The 22,961-nt window shown below is 45.2% G+C and overlaps 1 protein-coding gene across 13 annotated transcripts in view; it reads left to right on the top strand.

Moving 5' to 3' along the window:
* The window catches only part of PTK2 (protein tyrosine kinase 2), a 263,844-nt gene that overhangs the window by 96,780 nt on the left and 144,103 nt on the right, over positions 1 to 22,961 (top strand). For 12 of the 13 annotated variants that reach the window (XM_088448066.1, XM_088448067.1, XM_088448059.1 and 9 more), the window contains 2 exons: positions 18,905 to 19,131; positions 21,301 to 21,467. In XM_088448066.1, coding sequence (XP_088304192.1) covers positions 18,937 to 19,131; positions 21,301 to 21,467 — 362 coding nt within the window. In that variant the 5' untranslated portion in view covers positions 18,905 to 18,936. Of the gene's footprint in view, positions 1 to 18,904; positions 19,132 to 21,300; positions 21,472 to 22,961 lie in introns of those variants that run through there. The other variant, XM_088448068.1, reaches the window with a different exon arrangement.

Here is a 22,961-nt window from a genome sequence, read left to right as displayed (position 1 = left end):
AGGTCCTATTTGGGCTCTTAAATCGCACGTCTGTGTTTGGCGTGATATTGTCACCTTGATAACACTGTACAACAAATTAATACTTTTAATTTGTTTCCTTTCTAAAAATAGTCATACATTACTAATAGTCATACATTACTAATTTGAGGTCAAGAAAAACTAAAATGATTTCAGAATGTTTACACTACTTGCACTATACTGTATGTACATTAGTAATATAGTCATAGTGAAAAGCTATTTTAAGATAATCTGATATTTTCTTAATTCAATTAAAACAACTGTTATTTTCTATCAATCACAAATAAGAACACAAAACGAAACACACATACAGCATAGGAAACACACATACAGCATAGGAAACACACATACAGCATAGGAAACACACACATACAGCATAGGAAACACACACATACAGCATAGGAAACACACACATACAGCATAGGAAACACACACATACAGCATAGGAAACACACACATACAGCATAGGAAACACACACATACAGCATAGGAAACGCACACATACAGCATAGGAAACGCACACATACAGCATAGGAAACGCACACATACAGCATAGGAAACGCACACATACAGCATAGGAAACGCACACATACAGCATAGGAAACGCACACATACAGCATAGGAAACGCACACATACAGCATAGGAAACGCACACATACAGCATAGGCAACGCACACATACAGCATAGGAAACGCACACATACAGCATAGGAAACGCACACATACAGCATAGGAAACGCACACATACAGCATAGGAAACGCACACATACAGCATAGGAAACGCACACATACAGCATAGGAAACGCACACATACAGCATAGGAAACGCACACATACAGCATAGGAAACACACATACAGCATAGGAAAGTACTATGTAATATTGTGGCCTATACATGGGGGTGCTTTCTCTTTGCTTGTCGCTTGTACTCCTCCTCTGGGGCCTCTCTTGTCACTGTCACCTCCCCTGATATCTTTGTTCCATTGCTGAAATGTCCCTGCGGTAGTGTCTCGCTGCCGCAAGCCCAGGAGTGCTTTTGGCTCTATCAGAGCCAAAAGCACTCCCACTGACATCACTAGTGATGTCAGTGGGGCTAGTCATCACTAGTGATGTCAGTGGGGCCGGCCCCAGACGGTAGGCGTTCCCATGCGAACGCCTCCTTCTGGGCAGCAACGCCCCCGGCACGCCCACCAAAGGGGGCGTGCTGTCAGTCACCATCGACAGCACGACCCCTTGGTGCGAGACCCATAGCAACGGCTTGGCCATCGCTATTCGGTCTCGCGCATGACGGAGCTCCCTCCGTCGTGCGCATGTGCACTAGGGCACCATTGACCAGCTTGCGAGCGGGTCTGAATCAGGCCCTCAGAGCTAACTGAGAGTTTTACATGTCATATTCATTCTTTGCATGCTGAAATCAATTAAAAGTAACTATTTTCACATCGGAAACATTTTCATTGTTGTGCAGTGTAATTAGTATTTCAGATAAATACTGACAGTAGAGTTAAACACTTTTATAAACATTCGGGGCTTCATTTATACAGGAATTAATCCAGCTATAGGGGCTGATTGTGAATCTTTGTATCTGGAACAAACTGTGGTGCAAATACATTATTTTATTATTTTTTGCATGCAGCCCACAAATGCCGGGCAACTTTATTCTGTGCACTACCAATGTACGGACAGGAAATAACGTCGGCACTTTTTCATGGAATAAGTTCTCTTTACTTACTGCATGTATATTTTGTTCTGTAAAGTGCTTATGGTCCTGGACATACATTTTCTCCTACAGGATTGTTCTGCGTATAATACACAAGCTTGGGGTGTGCTTTAATGTACATAGTATCTATATAAACAGTGGAAGACATTTACAAAGCACTCAGGAGCCGCCCCTGCAAAATAAAAGTGCCTCCGGCAAAATCTCTGTAGAGCTTCACAGTGCAAATGTGTAACCATCATATTGTACAAACCTCAAACTCTACCACAATAAAAGCAACTCGTCCCTAAAGTTCAGCCGCTGATCTGGTCTAAGAATACTATCGTTTTTTTTTTTTTGCATGTACGGCAATGTCTAGTGTGTACCGACCTCTTTACCGACTGGTTACGGCATCGGCAAGTGCGTAGGATAGATAGGAAAGGTAGATCTTTATGGAGAGGCTTCTGGAGCATTTGTGGTAGAGAGGGCAGACCCTTAAGCCAGGTACACACTAGACTAGACGATATGGTATATGACATATCTGCCAGCTATGTCGCATGCAGGTCCGTCAGGTGATATAGCCAGCGGGTGCCATGCTGATGAATATCAATCTATTCTGTACAACGCTCCTTCGTCTATTTGTACAGATGCCTGTTCCGTTCCATACGATCTAGTTAATGGAAGTAGAAGCACACCGTTTCTAGCGGGAAGTTTCTGCATTTCATCCCAGCATGCCAGGGCACTAAGGTGAGGTATTCAGTTAGCGCCAATGTGCGACTGCGCACATCACCGCTAATTAGGTAACCCAGCATCAAACTTCTACAGGATGCAGTGAAAGGGACGCCAGGTTCTTGTACCTAGCCAGGTGGTCGCAAAGGCTAATTGAATAAGCGTCTTGTATGAATCCCCCGCATGAGTACATGGCGGTCTTGGCGGCTTGTGGTTTCGTGTCCGTGTAGTTTTGGTTACCTGCATCTTATTGACGTTTATGCCATTGGTCTTCATGCATGTAGCACGAACGCTAGCACAGATGTGACCATCCTCCCCATGAGATGACACGCTCTCACCCCATTAATGAACCTGACAAATAACATGTGTAAGTGAGGAGCCTTCGTGTATTGCCCCTCGTGCCTCACCTGCCTCTCGCAAGGGGCTGCAAGATGCTTGAAAATACGGAAGCAAATTACAGGCCGATCCTGTGGCCCGCACAAAGCGTCTATAGCTGCGGGCAGCCGCGGAAGCCTGGCTTACTACTTCATGCTAATGCGTATATGCGTTCAACAAATGCGCAGGATTGTTCGTGTGCACACGGAAGGCCGCAGCGCCCATTGACTGTACTCCAGCCACCGCAGCCATCGTCCGTAGGATCTGCCTATGCTAGGTACAAGAACCTGGCGTCCCTTCCCCGTACGCACAATCGCACTGAACTTTTAGATACACGCCCACGACACTCCCACAAGTCAGATTTATATCTGTACGCTCGCAAAATTGCGCCAAGTAGTTTCTGCTCATGTGCTGTATGTAAAAATGTGCCGCTTGCGACCGTGAAAAGAGATTTGTGCCCCAGATCAATGTTTCAACGTGAATGGTCCCATATAGACTCCACTGATGGCTGCCGCTGCGTGTAAGCCACAGGGACCCTAATCTCGCCATGTTTCACGCCACACGGCTGTGTCACAATACTGCCCCTGTCCTCCGCTGTGGCAGATACCTGTGAGCGCGTGACTAGGCCGGGTCACTAGTGCGAACAGAAGTGAATGGTGGGAATCTCCCTTCGCCCTTCATGTGACTCAGTAACGCCGTGTGAACATCGCCCTGGGGATCTCTCTGCACGGTCTGTGAGTAATCTGCGCTCGCTGCAGGATCTGCCAGAACGAGGAGATTAACTCTTTGCTGAACCTGCTGAATAAGCCGCTTCGCATTGTGTACTGTTTACATCGGGAGCCGCTCCAGAGGGACAAACTCCATGATAAAAATCATGTTCAAACAAAGGGCCACGGGCGGTTTACAGAGAGTGGATGGATGAATGGATTCCTGGCAGTCGCTGAATTGCTAAAGTCAGGGATCTCGGCTATTGGGGTCATGAGTAGGCTTTGTAAAGAGCTGAGCACTTAAAGAGCTAGTAACGCTACCATTTACCATTAATATATAAGAAATGTTGCGTGTTACTGAGCTGAAATCTCTGCAGTGCTTACAATATAGATATGTGCATTTTTGTATAAGGGGTGTGGGGTTACTGTAGTTAGACAGGTTGAGTGACAGTGCAAATAGTGGCAGTGATGGGAACACAGCACACTTCAGAAAGCTATTCATCACGGTCCCCCCATATACAGTGCCTTGCAAAAGTATTCACACTCCCCTTTTCATTTTTCACGTTTTGTTGCCTCACAACCTGGAATTAAATTGGATTGTGTGAAGGTGTGCATCATTTAATTCACAGAACATGCCTACAGCTGTGACGTTGTGTGTTTTTTTTTTTTCTTTATATTGTGAATTAAACATTTAGGACAGCATAACGGGAAACTTCAGCGTGCATAATTACTCACCCCCCTGAAGTCAGTACTTTGTCGAGCCACCTTTTGCGGCAATTACAGCTGCAAGTCGCTTCGGATAAGTCTCTATGAGCTTGCCACATCTTGCCCCTGGGATTTTTGCCCATTCCTCAAGGCAAAACTGCTCCAGCTCCTTCATGTTGGATGGTTTCCGCTTGTGAACAGAATCTTCAAGTCTGACCACAGATTCTCAATTGGATTGAGATCTGGGCTATGACTAGGCCATTCCAACACAATTAAATGTTTCCCCTTAAACCACTCGAGTGTTGCTTTAGCAGTATGCTTCGGGTCATTGTCCTGCTGGAAGGTGAACCTCCGTCCCAGTCTCAAATCACAGGCAGACTGAAACAGGTTTTGCTCAAGAATATCCCTGTATTTAGCACCATCCATCTTTCCCTCGACTCAAATCAGTTTCCCAGTCCCTGCAACTGAAAAACATCCCCACAGCATGATGCTGCCACCACCATGTTTCACTGTGGGGATGGTGTTCTTGGGGTGTTGGGATGTGTTGGGTTTGCGGCAAACATAGCGGTTTCCTTGGTGGCCCGAAAAGTTCAATTCTAGTCTAATCTGACCAGAGCACTTTCCTCCATACATTTGGGGAGTCGCCCACATGCCTTTTGGCAAACTCAAATCGTGTCCTCTTAGTGATAAAAATAAGTAATGGCTTTTTTTCTGGCCACTCTTCCATAAAGCCCAGCTCTATGGAGTGTACGGCTTATTGTGGTCACATGCACAGATACACCAGTCTCTACTGTGGAACTCTGCAGCTCCTTCAGGGTTACCTTTGGTCTCCGTGCTGCCTCTCTGATTAATGCCCTCCTTGCACGGTCTGTGAGTTTTGGTGGGCGGCCCTCTATTGGCAGGTTTGTTGTGGTGGTATGCAATCAGGAAGCCGACTGCCTAAATACCGGCAGCCGGCTTCCCGACTGTCATATCCCGGCAAGGGTGAAATGCCGGGTGTCTAGATGTAGACGCCCGCATTTTCCCGACGCTGGAAGACCGGCGCCCGGCATCCCAATCGTAGTGATGCCGGGCGCCGCGAACGGACAGCCACTGTTTAGGTTTAGGGCTCCCGGGGGGGACTTAGGATTAGGCACCCCCCCGGGAGGGTTAGGTTAGGGGGAGGGAGGGTTAGGCACCCCCCCGGGGGACTTAGGTTTAGGCAGCGGGGAAGGAGGTGGTTAGGGTTAGGCACTTGGGGGGGAAGTTAGGGTTAGGCACCCCTAAGGAGGGTTATGGTTAGGGGGGTTAGGTTAGTAGATACTCACCTATCCACGATCGGGATTTCCAGCGCTGTCGGGCTTCCGCTGCTCGGAACTCTGCTCATGTCGGGCTGCCGCTGACGGGAATCCAACCATGCAGCCGGCGGTATTTCAAACCGATTCCGTTGTGGTACCATGTTCTTTCCATTTGATGATGATGGATTTGATGGTGCTCTGGGGGAATCATCAAAGATTTGGATATTTTTTTTATAACCCAACCCAGAATTGTACTTCTCAACAACTTTGTCCCTGACTTGTTTGGAGAGCTCCTTGGTCTTCATGGTGTGATGCCTCTTGCTTAGTGGTGTTGCAGCCTCTGGGGCCTTTCAGAAAAGGTGTGTTGTTTATACTGACTGGTCATGTGACACTTAGATTTCACACAGGAGGACTTCATTTCACTAATTATGTGTCTTCTGAAGGTAATTGGTTGCACCAGAACTTTTGAGGGGCTTCATAGCAAAGGGGGTGATTACATATGCACATGCCAATTTTCAGAATTTTATATATATTTTTCTCATTTCACTTCACCAAATTAGACTAGTTTGTGCAGATCCATCACATAAAATTCAGGTAAAAAAATAATTATTACAGGTTGTAATGTAACAAAAAAGGTAAAAAGCAAAGGGTGTGAATACTTTTGCAAGACACTGTACCTCTTGTGAGCATTTTCATTGCTGTTTGGTGGCCTCCATTGCAGGAGAGATCTGACACAGACGCTTTATGACGTCTGTCCTTGCCCCAGGATAGCTATTTATCTTTACAGTGCTACCTGGGGAGGATTAGCAAATCACCAGCATATAATATGGTGCTTGTGGGCTTAACTGGATAACTCTCTGTAAGAAAGCAGATTATCCTTACTGCTACCTGAATTAAAGTGTTTGCTAGGTAATCTGCCTCAGACCAAAGCTCCTATGTCGTTAATGAATGTGAACCTTTTCATTTTACCAATATTTAACTTTTTATTGATTTATTTATGATCTGTTACTTCTGTAGCACCAGCCTGATCTATTGCACTTTACAAATGTCAACAAAACAGTAATAGAACAAGACTGGGTAATAACAGACAGAGAGGTGAAAGGACCCTGCTCACAAATATACAATCTATAGGGAATAGGAATGTGATACACATGGATACGTGCTACATATTGGTCCAGACAGATTGCAGAGGCTGTTGGTGGTCTGCATGTGATTCTGTCTCACAGCAATGCTGGCCTGGGGTCAGGAGACTGCCAAAGTGAAGACATGGATCATATGTAACGTTGTGTGTGGGCTGTATAGAGGGTATGTAATTGGGTAGGATAGCTTATGGAGGATATGTGTGTGCTGTATAGTGGGAATGTAATTGGGTAGGATAGTTTATGGAGGTTATGTGTGTGCTGTATAGAGTGGATGTAATTGGGTAGGATAGCTTATGGAGGATATGTGTGTGCTGTATAGTGGGGATGTAATTGGGTAGGATAGTTTATGGAGGTTATGTGTGTGCTGTATAGAGGGTATGTAATTGGGTAGGATAGCTTATGGAGGATATGTGTGTGCTGTATAGTGGGAATGTAATTGGGTAGGATAGTTTATGGAGGTTATGTGTGTGCTGTATAGAGGGGATGTAATTGGGTAGGATAGCTTATGGAGGATATGTGTGTGTGTGCTGTATAGTGGGGATGTAATTGGGTAGGATAGTTTATGGAGGTTATGTGTGTGCTGTATAGAGTGGATGTAATTGGGTAGGATAGCTTATGGAGTTTGTGTGTGCTGTATAGTGGGGATGTAATTGGGTAGGATAGCTTATGGAGGATATGTGTGTGCTGTATAGAGGGGATGTAATTGGGTAGGATAGCTTATGGAGGATATGTGTGTGCTGTATAGAGGGGATGTAATTGGGTAGGATAGCTTATGGAGGATATGTGTGTACTGTATAGAGGGGATGTAATTGGGTAGGATAGCTTATGGAGGATATGTGTGTGTGCTCTATAGTGGGGATGTAATTGGGTAGGATAGCTTATGGAGGATGTGTGTGTGCTGTATAGAGGGGATGTAATTGGGTAGGATAGCTTATGGAGGATATGTGTGGGCTATATAGTGGGGATGTAATTGGGTAGGATAGCTTATGGAGGATATGTGTGGGCTGTATAGAGGGGATGTAATTGGGTAGGATAGCTTATGGAGGATATGTGTGTGCTGTATAGAGGAGATGTAATTGGGTAGGATAGCTTATGAAGGGTGTGTGCTGTATAGTGGGGATGTAATTGGGAAGGATAGCTTATGGAGGATATGTGTGTACTGTATAGAGGATGTAATTGGGAAGGATAGAGTATGGAGGATATGTGTGTACTGTATAGTGGGTATGTAATTGGGAAGGATAGCTTATGGAGGATATGTGTGTATTGTATAGAGGGGATGTAATTGGGAAGGATAGCTTAAGGAAGGATATGTGTGTACTGTTTAGTGGGGATGTAATTGGGTAGCATAGGTTATGGAGGATATGTGTGTGCTGTATAGTGGGGATGTAATTGGGTAGGATAGGTTATGGAGGATGTGTGTGCTGTATAGTGGGGATGTAATTGGGTAGGATAGCTTATGGAGGATATGTGTGTGCTGTATAGAGGGGATGTAATTGGGTAGGATAGCTTATGGAGGATATGTGTGTGTGTGCTGTATAGTGGGGATGTAATTGGGTAGGATAGCTTATGGAGGATATGTGTGTGTGCTGTATAGAGGGGATGTAATTGGGTAGGATAGCTTATGGAGGATATGTGTGTGCTGTATAGTGGGGATGTAATTGGGTAGGATACCTTTATTTATAAAGTAGTGTACCAGGAAGAAAGTGTGTTCTTGTCAGAGACAAATGTGGTCTGATTACAGGCAGAAGGCATTAATCATTTGTCAGACGTGTTATAGAGTGACCGGCTTTGCTTATCTACAGAAAGCCCAGTTTGAGACACGGGGCCTGGTTTCGAGATGGGCGCTAATGTGATCACAGCTGCGGAAATATGCTGATAGTTTCAAGTCTTACCCGAGCATAAGGACGCCCACCGCTGCCTTCTCATATGCGTACGACATCGCTTCCCGTATACATATCGGTAACATCGACGCACATTGAGCGGCCATCTTGTGCTTGCGGCAGGTCTGACCAGCCGCAGACTCGGCAGCTCTCCTGACACGCAGAGTTACGTAGGACATCGCAAGGGCTAATATATGCACGCCCATGTAACGGCGTTCAGACGGACAGACGCGCCTGCATTTTTATGACCACTCCCCGTTACCACCCCCAAATGCTGACAGCCTGTCACTCACTTTGCGATGGGTTCCTCTGTGCGTCCGTAATCACAGCGCGATCGCTGCGCACAGTTTATTTGCATGCACAATGGCAAACAATTGGTCGATCTGCGTAACAATCGCCATTGCGTCCTTTTCTGATTCAGGCCCATCGTTTCTTCTACATACAAGCCAAACACAGGGATCAAACCAGGATCCCAGATATTTTATATTGGGACACTGCCGTCACATTAGTGTTGGAGTTTGCTCCTCTATAATACACTTTGCAAGTTTTAGCAGATTTCAAAAAAGTAAAGAAACCTTTTTTTGCTTTGAGTTACCCGATGTTCCAGCCGAGAGATCCGATCGCAGCACATTAGGGTCAGGGGTCTGAGCTGTGCGTCTACAAGATGGTATCGTCTGTGTTTGTTGGCATCGGAACTGGTTTACTGAATGCGGATAAGTAATTGGTAAATATAGAAACCCACAGTGGCCCCTGAGAGACCCTACAGGTAACATGTAGGAGAACCGAGCGCAGTATACGGTTTTCTTTTTTTATAGCGTGTCGGAAGCTTTTGCATAATCTGGGAATATTGCACCAGTTTACTAATTGTCATTACAGATGGTTTAATAGGTTTGTTCCTGCTGAACGGTTTGGATGAAAGTCGCACTGAAACAGGATTGAGGACATTTGTTGTTTTGTAAAAATTCTGGGAATTATCGGTAGTAACGATTTATATAGGTCAGTTTATGAAGTGATGCTGATGTCGCCATGTTTTGTGGATTGGAATGACTGGAAACCAACCAGATGGCATAACGGAGTTTGGTAGAGAGACAATGGACCTGAGTCGCATGCAAAACTCGCGCAGTTGCGGGCAGCAGCGGAACGCCAGATTCACTACCATCTGCTAATGCGAGATTCCATAGTGCTACTGCGGGAGTCCCTGCATCTGCCAGCGGAAACCTTGTGCCACCCATTGACTTTACGCAAGCCACCGTAAACATCATAGTATCGTCGCGTGCACCAGCCCCAATGGTAGGCACAGGAGATCCGTGAGAAATAGGCGCCCATTCCCCATACACGTCACTCAGAATGACACGGAGCTTTAGATACACGCCCCCGGCACTGCGACAAGGCAGAGTGGTTCCGCGCATCCGCACTGTCGCCGCCTAGTTGCTGCCCAAAACGCCCAATTTCACAGAAAGACAGATCCGGCCAACTTCTGTCCGACTCTGCATAGGACAAAGATGCACAAAAAAGTGTCAATTCGCATCTGCGCGTAAGCTGTACGCAAAAATTCGCCATTTTCAATCCGGGATCCGAAATCTGTAGGTGTAGCAATGTCACTGGCAATAAGGTTAGGGAGCTTTGACTGTGACTACAAAACGGCAAAACTATGGTACTATCTATTAGTGGTTCTAGCACAAATATGTCTTGTTTTTTTTGGCTTGTTCAATGTCACTTTTGGAACCCTGATCACCGGCTATGCTGTCCCCGCACCCCCCATTACACAAAAGGTAATTTCTGTAGATCTCATTCTATGGTAGAGATGGTTACATTGGGACTGATGCACAGTTGTCCATAGTTTATGTAAGAAGGGATCATGGCTATGTGAGAGCGCCACATACTTCTCCCTGTCCCCCAATCTGGTAGTAATGAGTCGCTAGTGACCACTGTGCCCTGGTCTGCAGTCGTGCAGCATGGCTTTGGGAGTACCACTATTTATTGCCTTCCTTCTGTCCTCTGATGCTCTGCACAGTTTAGTTACTTTGTATCCGCCAATATTGTGTCTAAATTCTGCGTTCCAACCCCTCAGTGACCCAGAAGTGGTGGCCGGCAAAGCGATGCATTACACGGTGTCGTCCTCTCCATCTGAGCCATCCGTCAGCTGGAATGTGCTAATTCATGTTATCACATGCCTGGGACTGCTAAAAGTGAAAGCAGCTGCTTATAGAAAGGCGCTGGTGTGATACATAGTAACCATACACAGTATAAGTGTGGTGATACAGTGAGACAGTAGCCTCTGACCCAGGTCACAGGATGTCTCCCTGCCCTGTTCCTGCACTGAATGGAGATCTGGTGACTCATCCTGTGACGTGTCTTTGTGTGGGTGTTACGTGAGTTGGAACCAGGCTGCAGACTGCACAACACGGTAACCGCTGACTCTCAGCAGATTATACCGTGCCGCAGCACTGGAGTAGGCAGCTTGTGGTGTTTGGCTGGCCCAGGATGCTGGAAGTTGTAGTCTTCTTGGATATCTCAAGCTTGCTTTTGTTATGGTGCACACACACGGTCAGATTTTTCTTCAGATCTGAACGATAACGATTTAAAAAATCGTTCATATCTGAAGGAAAATCTGACATGTCTGAACGATGCGCGTTCCCGATGGTCAGATAACGATATCTGACATCCGATGTGCTTGCAGTCAGATTTGGTCGATTCCATTCATTTTACTGGAGTCAAAAATCATTCATCGTTCAAATCGTTCATCAGATCGTTCATCAGATCGTTCATCTGACAAATCTGACTGTGTGTATGCTCCATTACAGTCATTTACCAAAAACATTGTTGCATTGAATAATCCTGGGTGCAACCACATATCGCAACATTCCCTGCCAGCTAAACTTATTTGAGGACCAAATATATACATGTATATAACCGATTTGTCAGCAATTATTTTCAAACTACAAGTCCCAGCATGGCTGCTTAAAAGCCAGTGTTTCACTAACAGCAGATTTAGGAAACTGAAGCTGGGTACACATTAGAATATATATATATATATATATATATATATATATATATATATTTATATGACAGATCAGAATGACACATCGTCCAGTATGTACATTCTATTGCGCGCTCCCGCGCATCGTTCGTTGAATCTTCAGATTGACCTGCAGTGCCAGCCAAACTGAAGATTTGAGGAACGGCACCATGCTTCTAGATGCGGTGAGGGAACGACATCCCTGGCAGTCGTACACCAGATCGTGCAGTGTGTACTGACTGCCCGATATATCGTGCCATCCCACCTGCCTTCGCTGGTTACGCACATTGTCTAGTGTGTAGTCAGATTAAGTTGTCATAACTGCTCAAAGTAATATGGCTGCATTAATAGTGTTGGGTAATGGCAGTACCTCACAGCCACACGCCCAGCTTCATTGGTTATTCCGCCAAGTGTTCCCCCAACTCTTAAGGTGGATACACACTGGAGGATGTGTCAGGGCGACAAATCTTACCACTGGTACACACCAGAACGATGGAACAATCGCTTGCTCTGTCCTTCATTAACATGAATGGGGCCACATGTCCTAACGTCAGGTTTGATGCGCAGCACATATCGTGCATTTGGGCAAATCGTAATGACATCGTCCCAGTGTGTACCCAGAATTCGACCGTAAACTTGTCTGCGTAGTCTTTACCTTTTGTCTAATGTCAATGTCCTTTGCAGCACAGAGTATTTCAGGATATGCTATAATGACCTGGTGGGAAACAGATACCTCTTTGCCTCTGACCTGTCTGCTAGTATAACAGAGTTAATGTCCTGATGTGAGGAGGGGAGTGGACCCTTGGAACCATAGACCAGGTTGATTTCTGGATAGCACAGCAGTCCTGCGTTGTTATTCCTTTAGTTGTGGTTACTTTTAAACAACAACAGCAGCAAATCTGTGTTCATTCGGCTGTGTTGGCATGCTACGATGCCGGTACGGAGTGGGTGAGCTATAACTTCTCAGTACAGAAGTAGGCCAGGCCCCAGAAGAGGTAATCATTGTGCAAGGATAATGAGGCCTATTCTTTCCTCCCCAGGAAATATTTCTGAGTTTCCCAATGGAAGGTGCCTAATTGTTTTAATCAGTCTGAATTCATTACTCTTGTGCAGACAATCTTCCTGCGATGCGGCAGAAACAGACTCTCCGTTGTGGAGTGAGTGACCTTTCCATCACTAGCTCAGTGGATTTATCAGACTGTTTATATAGACGAAGGTCATCTGTCTGCAAAGTCTAAAACACTGATCTGTTATTTTTATTTGTATTTTATAGATTAAAAATATTATTGTCCTTTATGATTTTTTGCAAAGTATCTATTATATGTTTCCTGCTTCCTTATGGTGGAAATGAAGCTCTTACAAATTCATTTTTTAATCCTATTCTTTTACCAGGTGAACCTGAACTAGGTGAAATTGATACTCTCATCCCTTTTGGTTTTCTCTTCGAGATGACCTATTGATTACAAGCCTTTGTTAAATATTACTTACATCATTTAGAGCTTCCCCTTTGCTTTTTTTTTTTTTTTACATAGGTTGTTATTATTATTACATTTTATTTATAGGGCGCCACAAGTGGTCCGCAGCGCCGTACATACAGGAAAGGGTACACAGAACATTACATTACAATACAGTAACCAAAATATAAACAGAGCACAAGTAACAATTAGCAACACAATTCTCCATACACAATACAGCTCTGAAGGTGAAGGCTATCATAGAAGTGCTAGAGAAGAGGGCTGTGAGACAGTGGGGAGGAGGATCCTGCTCCTAGGAGCTTACAATCTAGGGGAGAGCTTGAAACTAGCTACTTGTTAGCTAAAAACACTCTATTTCATCCATAAGGCAGCAGGTAAATAAACAATTTGGTAGATGCAAATAAAAGATGATGGATGTCACTATTAGCATTCTGTTAAACTCTACCAATCCTGTGGTGTAATGAGATTGTAGAACTTCACATACACACGTTAACCACAGCAAAAGGGCATTTAGGCTGGGGATAAAGTAGAGTTGTCCCAGGAATCATCGATCCCTACAGCTTAAATCATGGTGTACTAAAGAACCCTGTCAGAGTATTTTGTTTGCTTTTAAATACTGTAGAATACCAGGTCTCTAATTACAGGTCCTTCAGGTGTCCTGTATACCTAGGCGGCACTGGGCAAGGCCTGGCACGGGCACTGGGTATAGTTATTAGATAAGAGAGCACCACGGCTTTAGCTCCCTGAACACAGAGGCCCTGATTCAGAGCCGGACGCTCTGACCAGAGCGCTCGCTCTGAATCAGGGCCCTCCTCCATTAATATGGAGCGTCCTCCTGGACGCTCGTATAGCTGTGGGTCACCACCCACAGCATATACGAGCGTCCAACAAGATGGTCGCGATGGTCCTGACCATCGCGACCATCGGACTTGCGAGTGAAACCCTTTGGTCGGGTTTCTCAACCGCAAGGCCAGGAGTGATTTTGGCTCTATCAGAGCCAAAATCACTCCCACTGACATCACTAGTGATGTCAGTGGGGCCGGCTTCAGACGGTAGGCGTTCCCATAGGAACGCCTCCGTCTGGCAGGTACGCCCCCGGAACGCCCACCAAAGGGGGCGTGCTGTCAATCAACATCGACAGCTCGCCCCCTTTGGTGCGAGACCCGGAGCGATGGAAAGTCCTTTGCTCGCCGGGTCTCGCACATGCGCACGACGGAGCTCCCTCCGTCATGCGCATGCACAGTGGGGAACATCGACCCACTTGCGAGCGTACTGCCGCTCGCGAGTGGGTCTGAATGACCCCCAGAGTGTGTATTTTGGCTTTACTTGACAGGCTCCTATATTTACATCAATTATAATCACCCCTGTTGTGTCCTCCTACAGTTACAGGAGTAACTCTTTCTCTCGCCGTGCTGAGAGTCAGTGACAGTGTTACGTATGTCTGTGTTTTTGAGCTGGGGGAATGACTGGGTTTAGGACCTTAGATTGGAGGGGGTTATCCTCTGCGCTCAGGTTACGCCAGGCTCCCGTTACATTATTGGTCTTTGCACTCTAAGAATATATTTTGGTCTATTTAGCAGTCTGTTTATGGTTGTAATTTGTATTAAAAAGAGTCTTTGTGTTAAAAAGTTCTTAATCTTGTCATAAAATAAATCCGATCAGTAAAGCAGTTTTTTTGGCCTGAATTAGATTAGTTCTGGTGAAGCCGGCACCCTCTCTCGTATTAAAGCGCAGTCTGCATAAGCCAATAGATTAGTTATTCTGTGGTCCTATAACTGTTAATGATAACCTATTGTCGCCATTAGAAGGTTTTCCTGAGCACTTTTATTCCAGAAATGCAATTTTGTATTTAGAAAAATAAATATTTTTTTTAAAAGTAATTCTTTACATCCATTTTAGAAACTCGGAAGAAAACTGGCAGCCTTAATACATTGCACCTCTCTGCGGAGAATATACCTGGTGGCCTTACCTCTTATGTCAACCTCCTTTTTTCTGTTTTAGTTGGTGCAAAACAAACTATCCGACACTACAGCAGATTTTTGTGACTCTGAAAGATATATTTATTGATCTATAGTCTAGTGCAGGGGTATTCAACGTGCGTCCCTCCAGCTACTGTGGTGGAACTATGCATCCCAGCATGCCCTGCCACAGTTTTAGCATGCCCTATTGGCAAAACTGTGGCAGAACATGCTGGGATGTGTAGTTCCACAGCTGCTGGAGGGCCGCCTGTTGGATACCCCTTGTCTAGTGTGTGGAAGCTCTGTCAGGCCTTTACTATTGGTTAAAGCTGGTAGTTATCTTTTTTATAAAATGCAAACATAATACTTAGAACTGTACATTGAAGGACTCATCATAATTAATAAATAGCATGCAATGGCGGGTGTAAGCCCGTGTGGCCGGGGCCATCTTTACTGAGGTGTGGGGAAATAATTTGCAAATAAAGTTCCAAATTAATTTAATTTATGGTCATTAACTGGATCTGGGCTGTCTGAACTGTATTCCTATGGGAAACCCTGAGATGCAGGAGAGTCTAAACGACATTTGAATTCTGTACCGGGAGAACCTGCCAATGGATTCCCAGGCAGCGACTACTGGCATTGCCCTAACGATTGCTGGGCTAACCTTCTTAAAGTGCTAGTTAACCTACTTTTTATACTATGTCACTGCATGTGTGTTAATTAACCTAATTATATCATTGTATAATATTATACATGAATATCTCTATCTAGCGTTACCATCCATCTCACCATCTGTAGAACATTGTTTCGCCCATTTTGGGACATGTACAGAAACACTGACGGACTTGCCGTCTTCTAGACCATAATACTCCTGTAGACCGATTGGTTCATCACATACATGGGCCGTTAATAATGAAGTCATGGCAAGCCTAACTGACTTGTCGTGCTTTATCATTTAAGCCTTTTGTATACATCAGTAGCCTTATAGTCAGTAGCCCAAATGATTCCTGTTGTTTGTTTTTATTAGTAGGAAACTTCCGAATGCATCTTCCTTTATTACCAAGCTGTAGTGAATCATGTGCATTATACAGTCATCAATCGTATGTGGGACATTTTTGTTTTTGAGTTTAGTTGCCCTGTAATGTAGGCCTGCTTGATATTCGGCATCAATAGCTGGCTTTTGCAATAATGATGATGTAGGATTTGTATTAAAAACAAGGTGGTTACATAATGTATATTGGAATTTGATTGGGTAGGGCAATCTGGGACTTGTAGTTCACCAGCAGCTGCAGAGCCAGAGGTGTACCCTTTTGCAAGTTGAGAGACTTTTTTTAAGTGTCCCTGGGCATCTGTGTGGGAAAGGAGCTGCTGGCGGAACAAGGGTTAAATAGGTGTTGTGTAGCCAGGACTTGGCTGAACCGTCCCTGTGCATAAACCCCACCTTACAGGGTGTGTTCTCCCCACAAATTCCTCTGAGAAGGTTTCTCTTCCTTGTCGGGATGTAATCCTGATGCCGCACTAATCTGCTCCTTTTAGAAGTTTTTATCCAGCTCGAGAACCAGAGTTTTTTAAAAATACTTTCTTCAGGGGAAAAGTGTGAGGGCAAATTCCCCCATTGCATAATGGCATGATGAGTCTTGGAGATTGCAAGTTGTACATGCGCCTACTGGCAAAGGACGTTACCAGCGCATGATCTGACTAGATGGGCTCTAATCTCCGGCTTGTCTCTTTAATATCCTATGCGGAGTAATTCCCAGAGATTAACCCTTTCCAGGCTCTCGTTCCAGCTGGCTTTATGCTGGACGCCTGTCATTGACCTGTAAGCAGGCAACGTCTAATTCTGCCCTGTGAAAGTGAGTAATTTTATATTTCATCAATGGTTCTTACTGAGATCGCTTATTGGGTAACTATGGATTCGCCTGTAGATGCTGTTATTTCATCCGCATGTTCATCTGCGGTTCCTCCTGGGTCAGAACCTATAACTTTAACATTCATACGAGGTTGTCGACACCCCTCCCTTTGGGGTAAAACTGCAGAATGGTCTTGATAAGAAAATAAAGCTACAGCGCCTTGCAAAAGTATTAACAACCCTTTGCGTTTTTCAGGTTTTGTTGCCTCACAACCTAGAATTAAAATGGACTGTGTGAAGGTGTGCATCATTTCATTCACAGAACATGCCTACAACTGTGACGTTGTGTTTTTTTTTTATATTGTGAATTAAACAACATTTAGGACAACATAACAGAAAACTTCAGCGTGCATAACTATTCACCCCTCTAAAGTCAGTACTTTGTTGAGCCACCTTTTGCGGCAATTACAGCTGCAAGTCGCTTTGGATAAGTCTCTATGAGCTTGCCACATCTTGCCCCTGGGATTTTTGCCCATTCCTCAAGGCAAAACTGCTCCAGCTCCTTCATGTTGGATGGTTTCTGCTTGTGAACAGAGGGGGTCATTCAGACCCGCTCGCGAGCAAAGGACGCTCGCAAGCGGGTCGATGTTGGGCGAATGCGCATGACGGAGGGAATACGTCGCTCAGGGTCTCGCACCAAAGGGGGCGTGCTGTCGATGGTGAGTGACAGCACGCCCCCTTTGGTGGGCGTGCCAGGGGCGTGGCTGCCAGATGGAGGCGTTCCCATGGGAACGCCTACCGTCTGAGTCCGGCCCCACTGACATCACTAGTGATGTCAGTGGGAGTGACTTTGTCTCTGATAGAGCCAAAATCACTCCTGGGCTTGCGGGAGCGAGACCCTGCCGCAGGGTCTCGTCGCAAGCCCGATAGTCGCGATGGTCTTTGACCATCGCGACCATCATCATGGACGCTCGCATAAGCTGTGGGTGGTAACCCACAGCTATGCGAGCGTCCAAAAGGCCGCTCCACATTTAAATAGGACGGCCCTGATTCAGAGCGAGCGCTCTGGTCAGAGCGTTCAGCTCTGAATCAGGCCTAGAATCTTCAAGTCTGACCACAGATTCTCAATTGAGTTGAGATCTGGGCTTTGACATGTGCACATGCCAATTATCAGAATTTTATTTATAAAGATTCTTTTTTTATATATATTTTTCTCATTTCACTTCACCAAATTAGACTGTTTTGTTCAGATTCATCACATAAAATTCAGATTAAGAAAATAAATAAATTACAGGTTGTAATGTAACAAAAAAGGTAAAAAGCCAAGGGGAGGTGAATACTTTTGCAAGGCACTGTAGGTGCCAATGCCTAGACAAATTCCGACGACAAACTATCCCGATCACACCGGACGTGGAGCTTTACACTCTACACAATAATTGCTTAATTTCAGACAATCACCAGGGACTTGCAATGTGTGAGGTGACCTTTGCTCTCTGCAGGATCGGTCCAATTTCGTACACACTACGTATTCCGAACGATGCCTTTCCAATAGGACCCAGATAACGTGCAGCAAACGCTATGTCTGCGATAGATCCTACGGGTTATCGACTGGACCGTCTGGCCCTAAACTGTTCTCAGGCCAATGACCCAATATCTGACAGGTCGGCCCTAGAATTATAGTATAGTGTGTACCCAGCTTAATAAGTTACGTGTTTTAGGCATTTTCTAGAAACTTTCTCCTCACTTCCGCACACTTTATATGCAAGTAAAGGAGCCAGAGATTTAATGCCTGTGACAGATGTCTAGAGACCTATCAGTGACTCTGACCCCATAACGCCTCGTCTTAGCAGTCTTCTAGGTGGAGTCAGCCCTCTGAGTTTTGTCCCATCCAACTGTAGGGATGTTGATAAGTCCTGCAAGGGGCAGCACAAGTGAGTGTGATTGATTGCAGAGCGCTGGTCGTTGGTTTTATAATCCTTCCCTTGACTGTCAAATAATATTGCACGTGTGTTTTCCTCCCCCTGACTTGTGTCTGTTATCATGGTGCCTCCTATGGTGACCCTGGGTTTTCTTTTTGCAGAATATGACAGACACCTAGCATCCAGCAAGACCATGGCTGCGGCTTACCTGGATCCGAACCTGAACCACACTCCTAACTCCAACGCAAAGTCCCGCCTGAGCACCGGCATGGAGCGGTCACCGGGAGCCATCGAAAGAGTGCTAAAAGTCTTCCATTATTTTGAAAGCAACAGTGAACCCGCAACGTGGGCCAGCAATATCAGGCACGGGGATGCCACCGATGTCAGGGTAAGCACTGCTACTGCTTGTTATTGCAGTATAGTGATATATGCTGGGATCCACATAAAAGAAAAGTGAGCAATCCCACCAGTGGACATTAACGCAGCTGAAACCCTCCTCTTCAAGGTGTTCTTGATCTGACTGAAGTGTTTATATATAAATCATTGTGACTTCTTTGTCACCTGAATGTATTCATGGTCATTACTGAGGGTGTGGTGTGAGAGGCCGTGCCCAGCAGACTAATGCTGGGTACACACTAGACGATATGTTGTCCTATCCGGCGGATCGGACTGACATACCTGGCACATCGTCTAGTGTGTACCCACTATGTCGATGACGATACACGCTCCCACGGGTCGTCAGCGACATCCCCCCCCCTCATCCCTACATGCAGGTCCAACGGGGGATGGCGTTAGCGAGGGCCACGCTGAATGAAGCATGGTCCCGCCGACGCATGCCAACGTCGGCAAATGTGTATGCACTTGCCGATGCCGGGTCCCGTCGCTGGGAATGTTGGGCTGGGTACACCGTCTAATGTGTACCCAGCCTAAGGAGTCTATTTACTACGTTTTGGATGGAAATAAAGTGAAAGGAGATAAATTACCATACAATCAGCTCCTAACTGCCGTGTCACAGGCTAGATCTGAAAAATTGACTGTTAGGAGCCGGTTGGTTGGTACTTTATCCCCCTTCCACGTTATCTTCATCCAAGGCTTAGTAAATAAACCCCTAAAGCTCCATAGTTGTAAGTGATCGGTTGCAGCTCTGTACAGATCAGTGGATTTTAAACACAAAATATCTTTGTTTTATAATAGCGGGCGACCTGCATCATAGTCTCCATTTTATTATTAGCACATCTTAGAAAATAACGTGTAGGACTGGCCGGTGTATATTCCTGGGATACGCCGTGCACAATATAAATCACACTTGGGTTATAGACTTATATTGCCCTATTATCTGAAGTGTTTCCTAGAAAGAACCATGGCCCTCATTCAGAGCCACTCGCTAGCGGCAGTACGCTTGTTCCGAGCGATGTTCGCACATCTGCGCATGCGTACGGTTTTTAGTACGCATGCGCGAACCAGTCAGTGCGGCCGAAAATCGTTGGTACGCAATATAGCGAGGGCCTGCAATTTTGAGTGACAGAATGAGGCGTATGTGGGTGGTAACAGGGGAAGGTGCTTGAAAACGGGGAGTGGAGATCCGAACGCAGGCGTGCTTAAAGGTCAAAACGGGCGTTTTAAGGGAGTGCATAATTAATCCAGCAGCGTCATTGACCACGTCACTTGGTTTTTTTTAACTCAGAACTGCTCGCAAAATAGCGGTTGAAAACACCAACCACAAGAATAGCGAGCAGTTCATACGCTGTACGATGTACTCGATTAATCTAATAAATAGCGGACATGACGTATGGTGCGTGCGGCCAGGGGGCGTTTTTATCAAATAAACGAGCGTATGTTTTGCTCGCTCGTTCAGACTTAGAGGTGGGAACAGACTGCAATTTGCGAACGGATCATTTGAATAGCCACCCCTTGTTTTTGAACGAACGACCACAAATAGCGAACGGCTCTGAATCAGGCCCCATATCCCTTCCTATTTTGAAGGACTGTAGAGTCCATTGCTTTAAACTGCAGTGAGCCCCCTTCCGCCATGTTCTGGACACTAAAAGGGGCCAATCTTAGCGATATATTCTTTAATTATTCATGTCTAGAATTTCCTGTGCGCTTCCCATAGATTGCAGCTCCGGTCTGCACTCCCCTTACATCAGACAACTGCAGCTGAGCTTGCTTGGCTTAATGTACCTACCATGCTCTATCAGGGCCCTGCAGCAAGTCCTCATGTTAGGTGGGAGGGGATGGGCGGGGCTTGTAGCTGGCGACCACTCATCCCCAGGAATTTATTTTGGGCCATATTATGCTACGCATTAAACTTAATGCATCACTGAGACCACCCTAAATGTTAGCCCATAATAATAATACTAATATTATTATTATTCTTTATTATTATTTAGTATTATTTTTATTACTCTTATTCCCTCGCCAGCTTTTTAGCTTTCCCCCCCTAATCTCACTTTAATGCTGTTTAGAACTTTGTGGCAGTTATTTATGACGCACGCTGGGATATATTAGGCAAATTGTCATGGAAACCCCCAGATTAAACCTATTGACTTTATTTCAGGGTATAATCCAGAAGATGGTGGACAGTCACAAAGTAAAGTGCGTCTCCTCGTACGGATTGCGCCTCAGTCACTTGCGCTCCGAGGAGGTTCATTGGCTGCACCTGGATATGGGCGTGTCTCACGTCAGAGAGAAGTACGAGCAGGCGCACCCGCCTGAAGAGTGGAAGTAAGTGTCGGCTGGTCTGTGATTTAAGGTGGCACCAATGATGTTTAAGCAATGTTACATGTAACATGTCAAATGATTGTGTATTGTTATAAAGAAAGAAAAATAATCCCTTGGATATTAGGGGCCCAAGAGAGACCATTTCTACGTTACACGGAGCGGCCTGATGCCCTTTTATCTCGGTGCTGGTCACTGGCTGGTTGTAGAAATTGACACAAATGCAAGTGGATGTTTCGTATTAACCAGTGTCGGTGAATAACTCATTTCTCAATCTACTGATTACACCGATGCTCTAGAACAGAATTAATCCATTCCATGTGATTGAGATGAGATTTAATCTAGAGAGTATTATTACTATTGTCATTCCGCCTGATGTAAAGCCCCCTCTTTTCTTATTTTATGTTAAACAAATCCTCAACAAAAACACATTTATCTGTTTTCCATAAGTCACTGCGCCGAGGGAGGAAATAGAGCGGATAGCGGTGCAGTCCCATCCTCGCTGTAATTAATTTGTACTGGAACCGTAATATTTCATTTTAATTAATGCCTTTGTTTTTATGGCAAGCCGTACCGTGGTAGGGGGTGCATAAAATATTAATATTCAGCGCGCAGGGCGCAGGCACCGATTCTGAGATTGTATAAATTAATTCTCACTCTGAATCATTTTATTGTCTGTTTCGGGATGAGAAAAACTAATTTAGTTCTAATATAAACTAACCTGAGAGTTAAATAAAAGCTTATGTCACCGTTTTTCTTTCTTTTTTTTTTTTTTTTGAACCATGTGCCATAATGTTTCTGACTTATTACACTGCGGCTGGCACAGCTGCATGCGTATAGCAATAAAATTGCTCCACGAGTGTTTGCGTTCCTATATGGTATTTTATGGAAAGGATGTTGGCGTCATCCATAGCACCCAATGATATGCGTTTAACTTTTTTCATTCATGACGGCACAAAATAACTAGGGACGGACGAACAGGGAAGAGACCTCTGAATGTTAACATTGGCCCTCATTCAGAGCCACTCGCTAGCGGCAGTACGCTCGTTCCGAGCGATGTTCGCACATCTGCGCATGCGTACGGTTTTTAGTACGCATGCGCGAACCAGTCAGTGCGGCCGAAAATCGTTGGTACGCAATATAGCGAGGGCCTGCTATTTTGAGTGACAGAATGAGGCATATGTGGGTGGTAACAGGGGAAGGTGCTTGAAAACGGGGAGTGGAGATCCGAACGCAGGCGTGCTTAAAGGTCAAAACGGGCGTCTTAAGGGAGTGCATAATTAATACAGCAGCGTCATTGACCACGTCACTTGTTTTTTTTTAACTCAGAACTGCTCGCAAAATAGCGGTTGAAAACACCAACCACAAGAATAGCGAGCAGTTCATACGCTGTACGATGTACTCGATTAATCTAATAAATAGCGGACATGACGTATGGTGCGTGCGGCCAGGGGGCGTTTTTATCAAAAAAACGAGCGTATGTTTTGCTCGCTCGTTCAG

Source organism: Taudactylus pleione, unplaced genomic scaffold (genome assembly GCF_031769625.1).
Source record: "Taudactylus pleione unplaced genomic scaffold, aTauple2 ptg000450l, whole genome shotgun sequence".
NCBI classification, from domain to species: Eukaryota; Metazoa; Chordata; class Amphibia; order Anura; family Myobatrachidae; genus Taudactylus; species Taudactylus pleione.
This window is presented reverse-complemented; position numbering and strand designations above follow the sequence as displayed.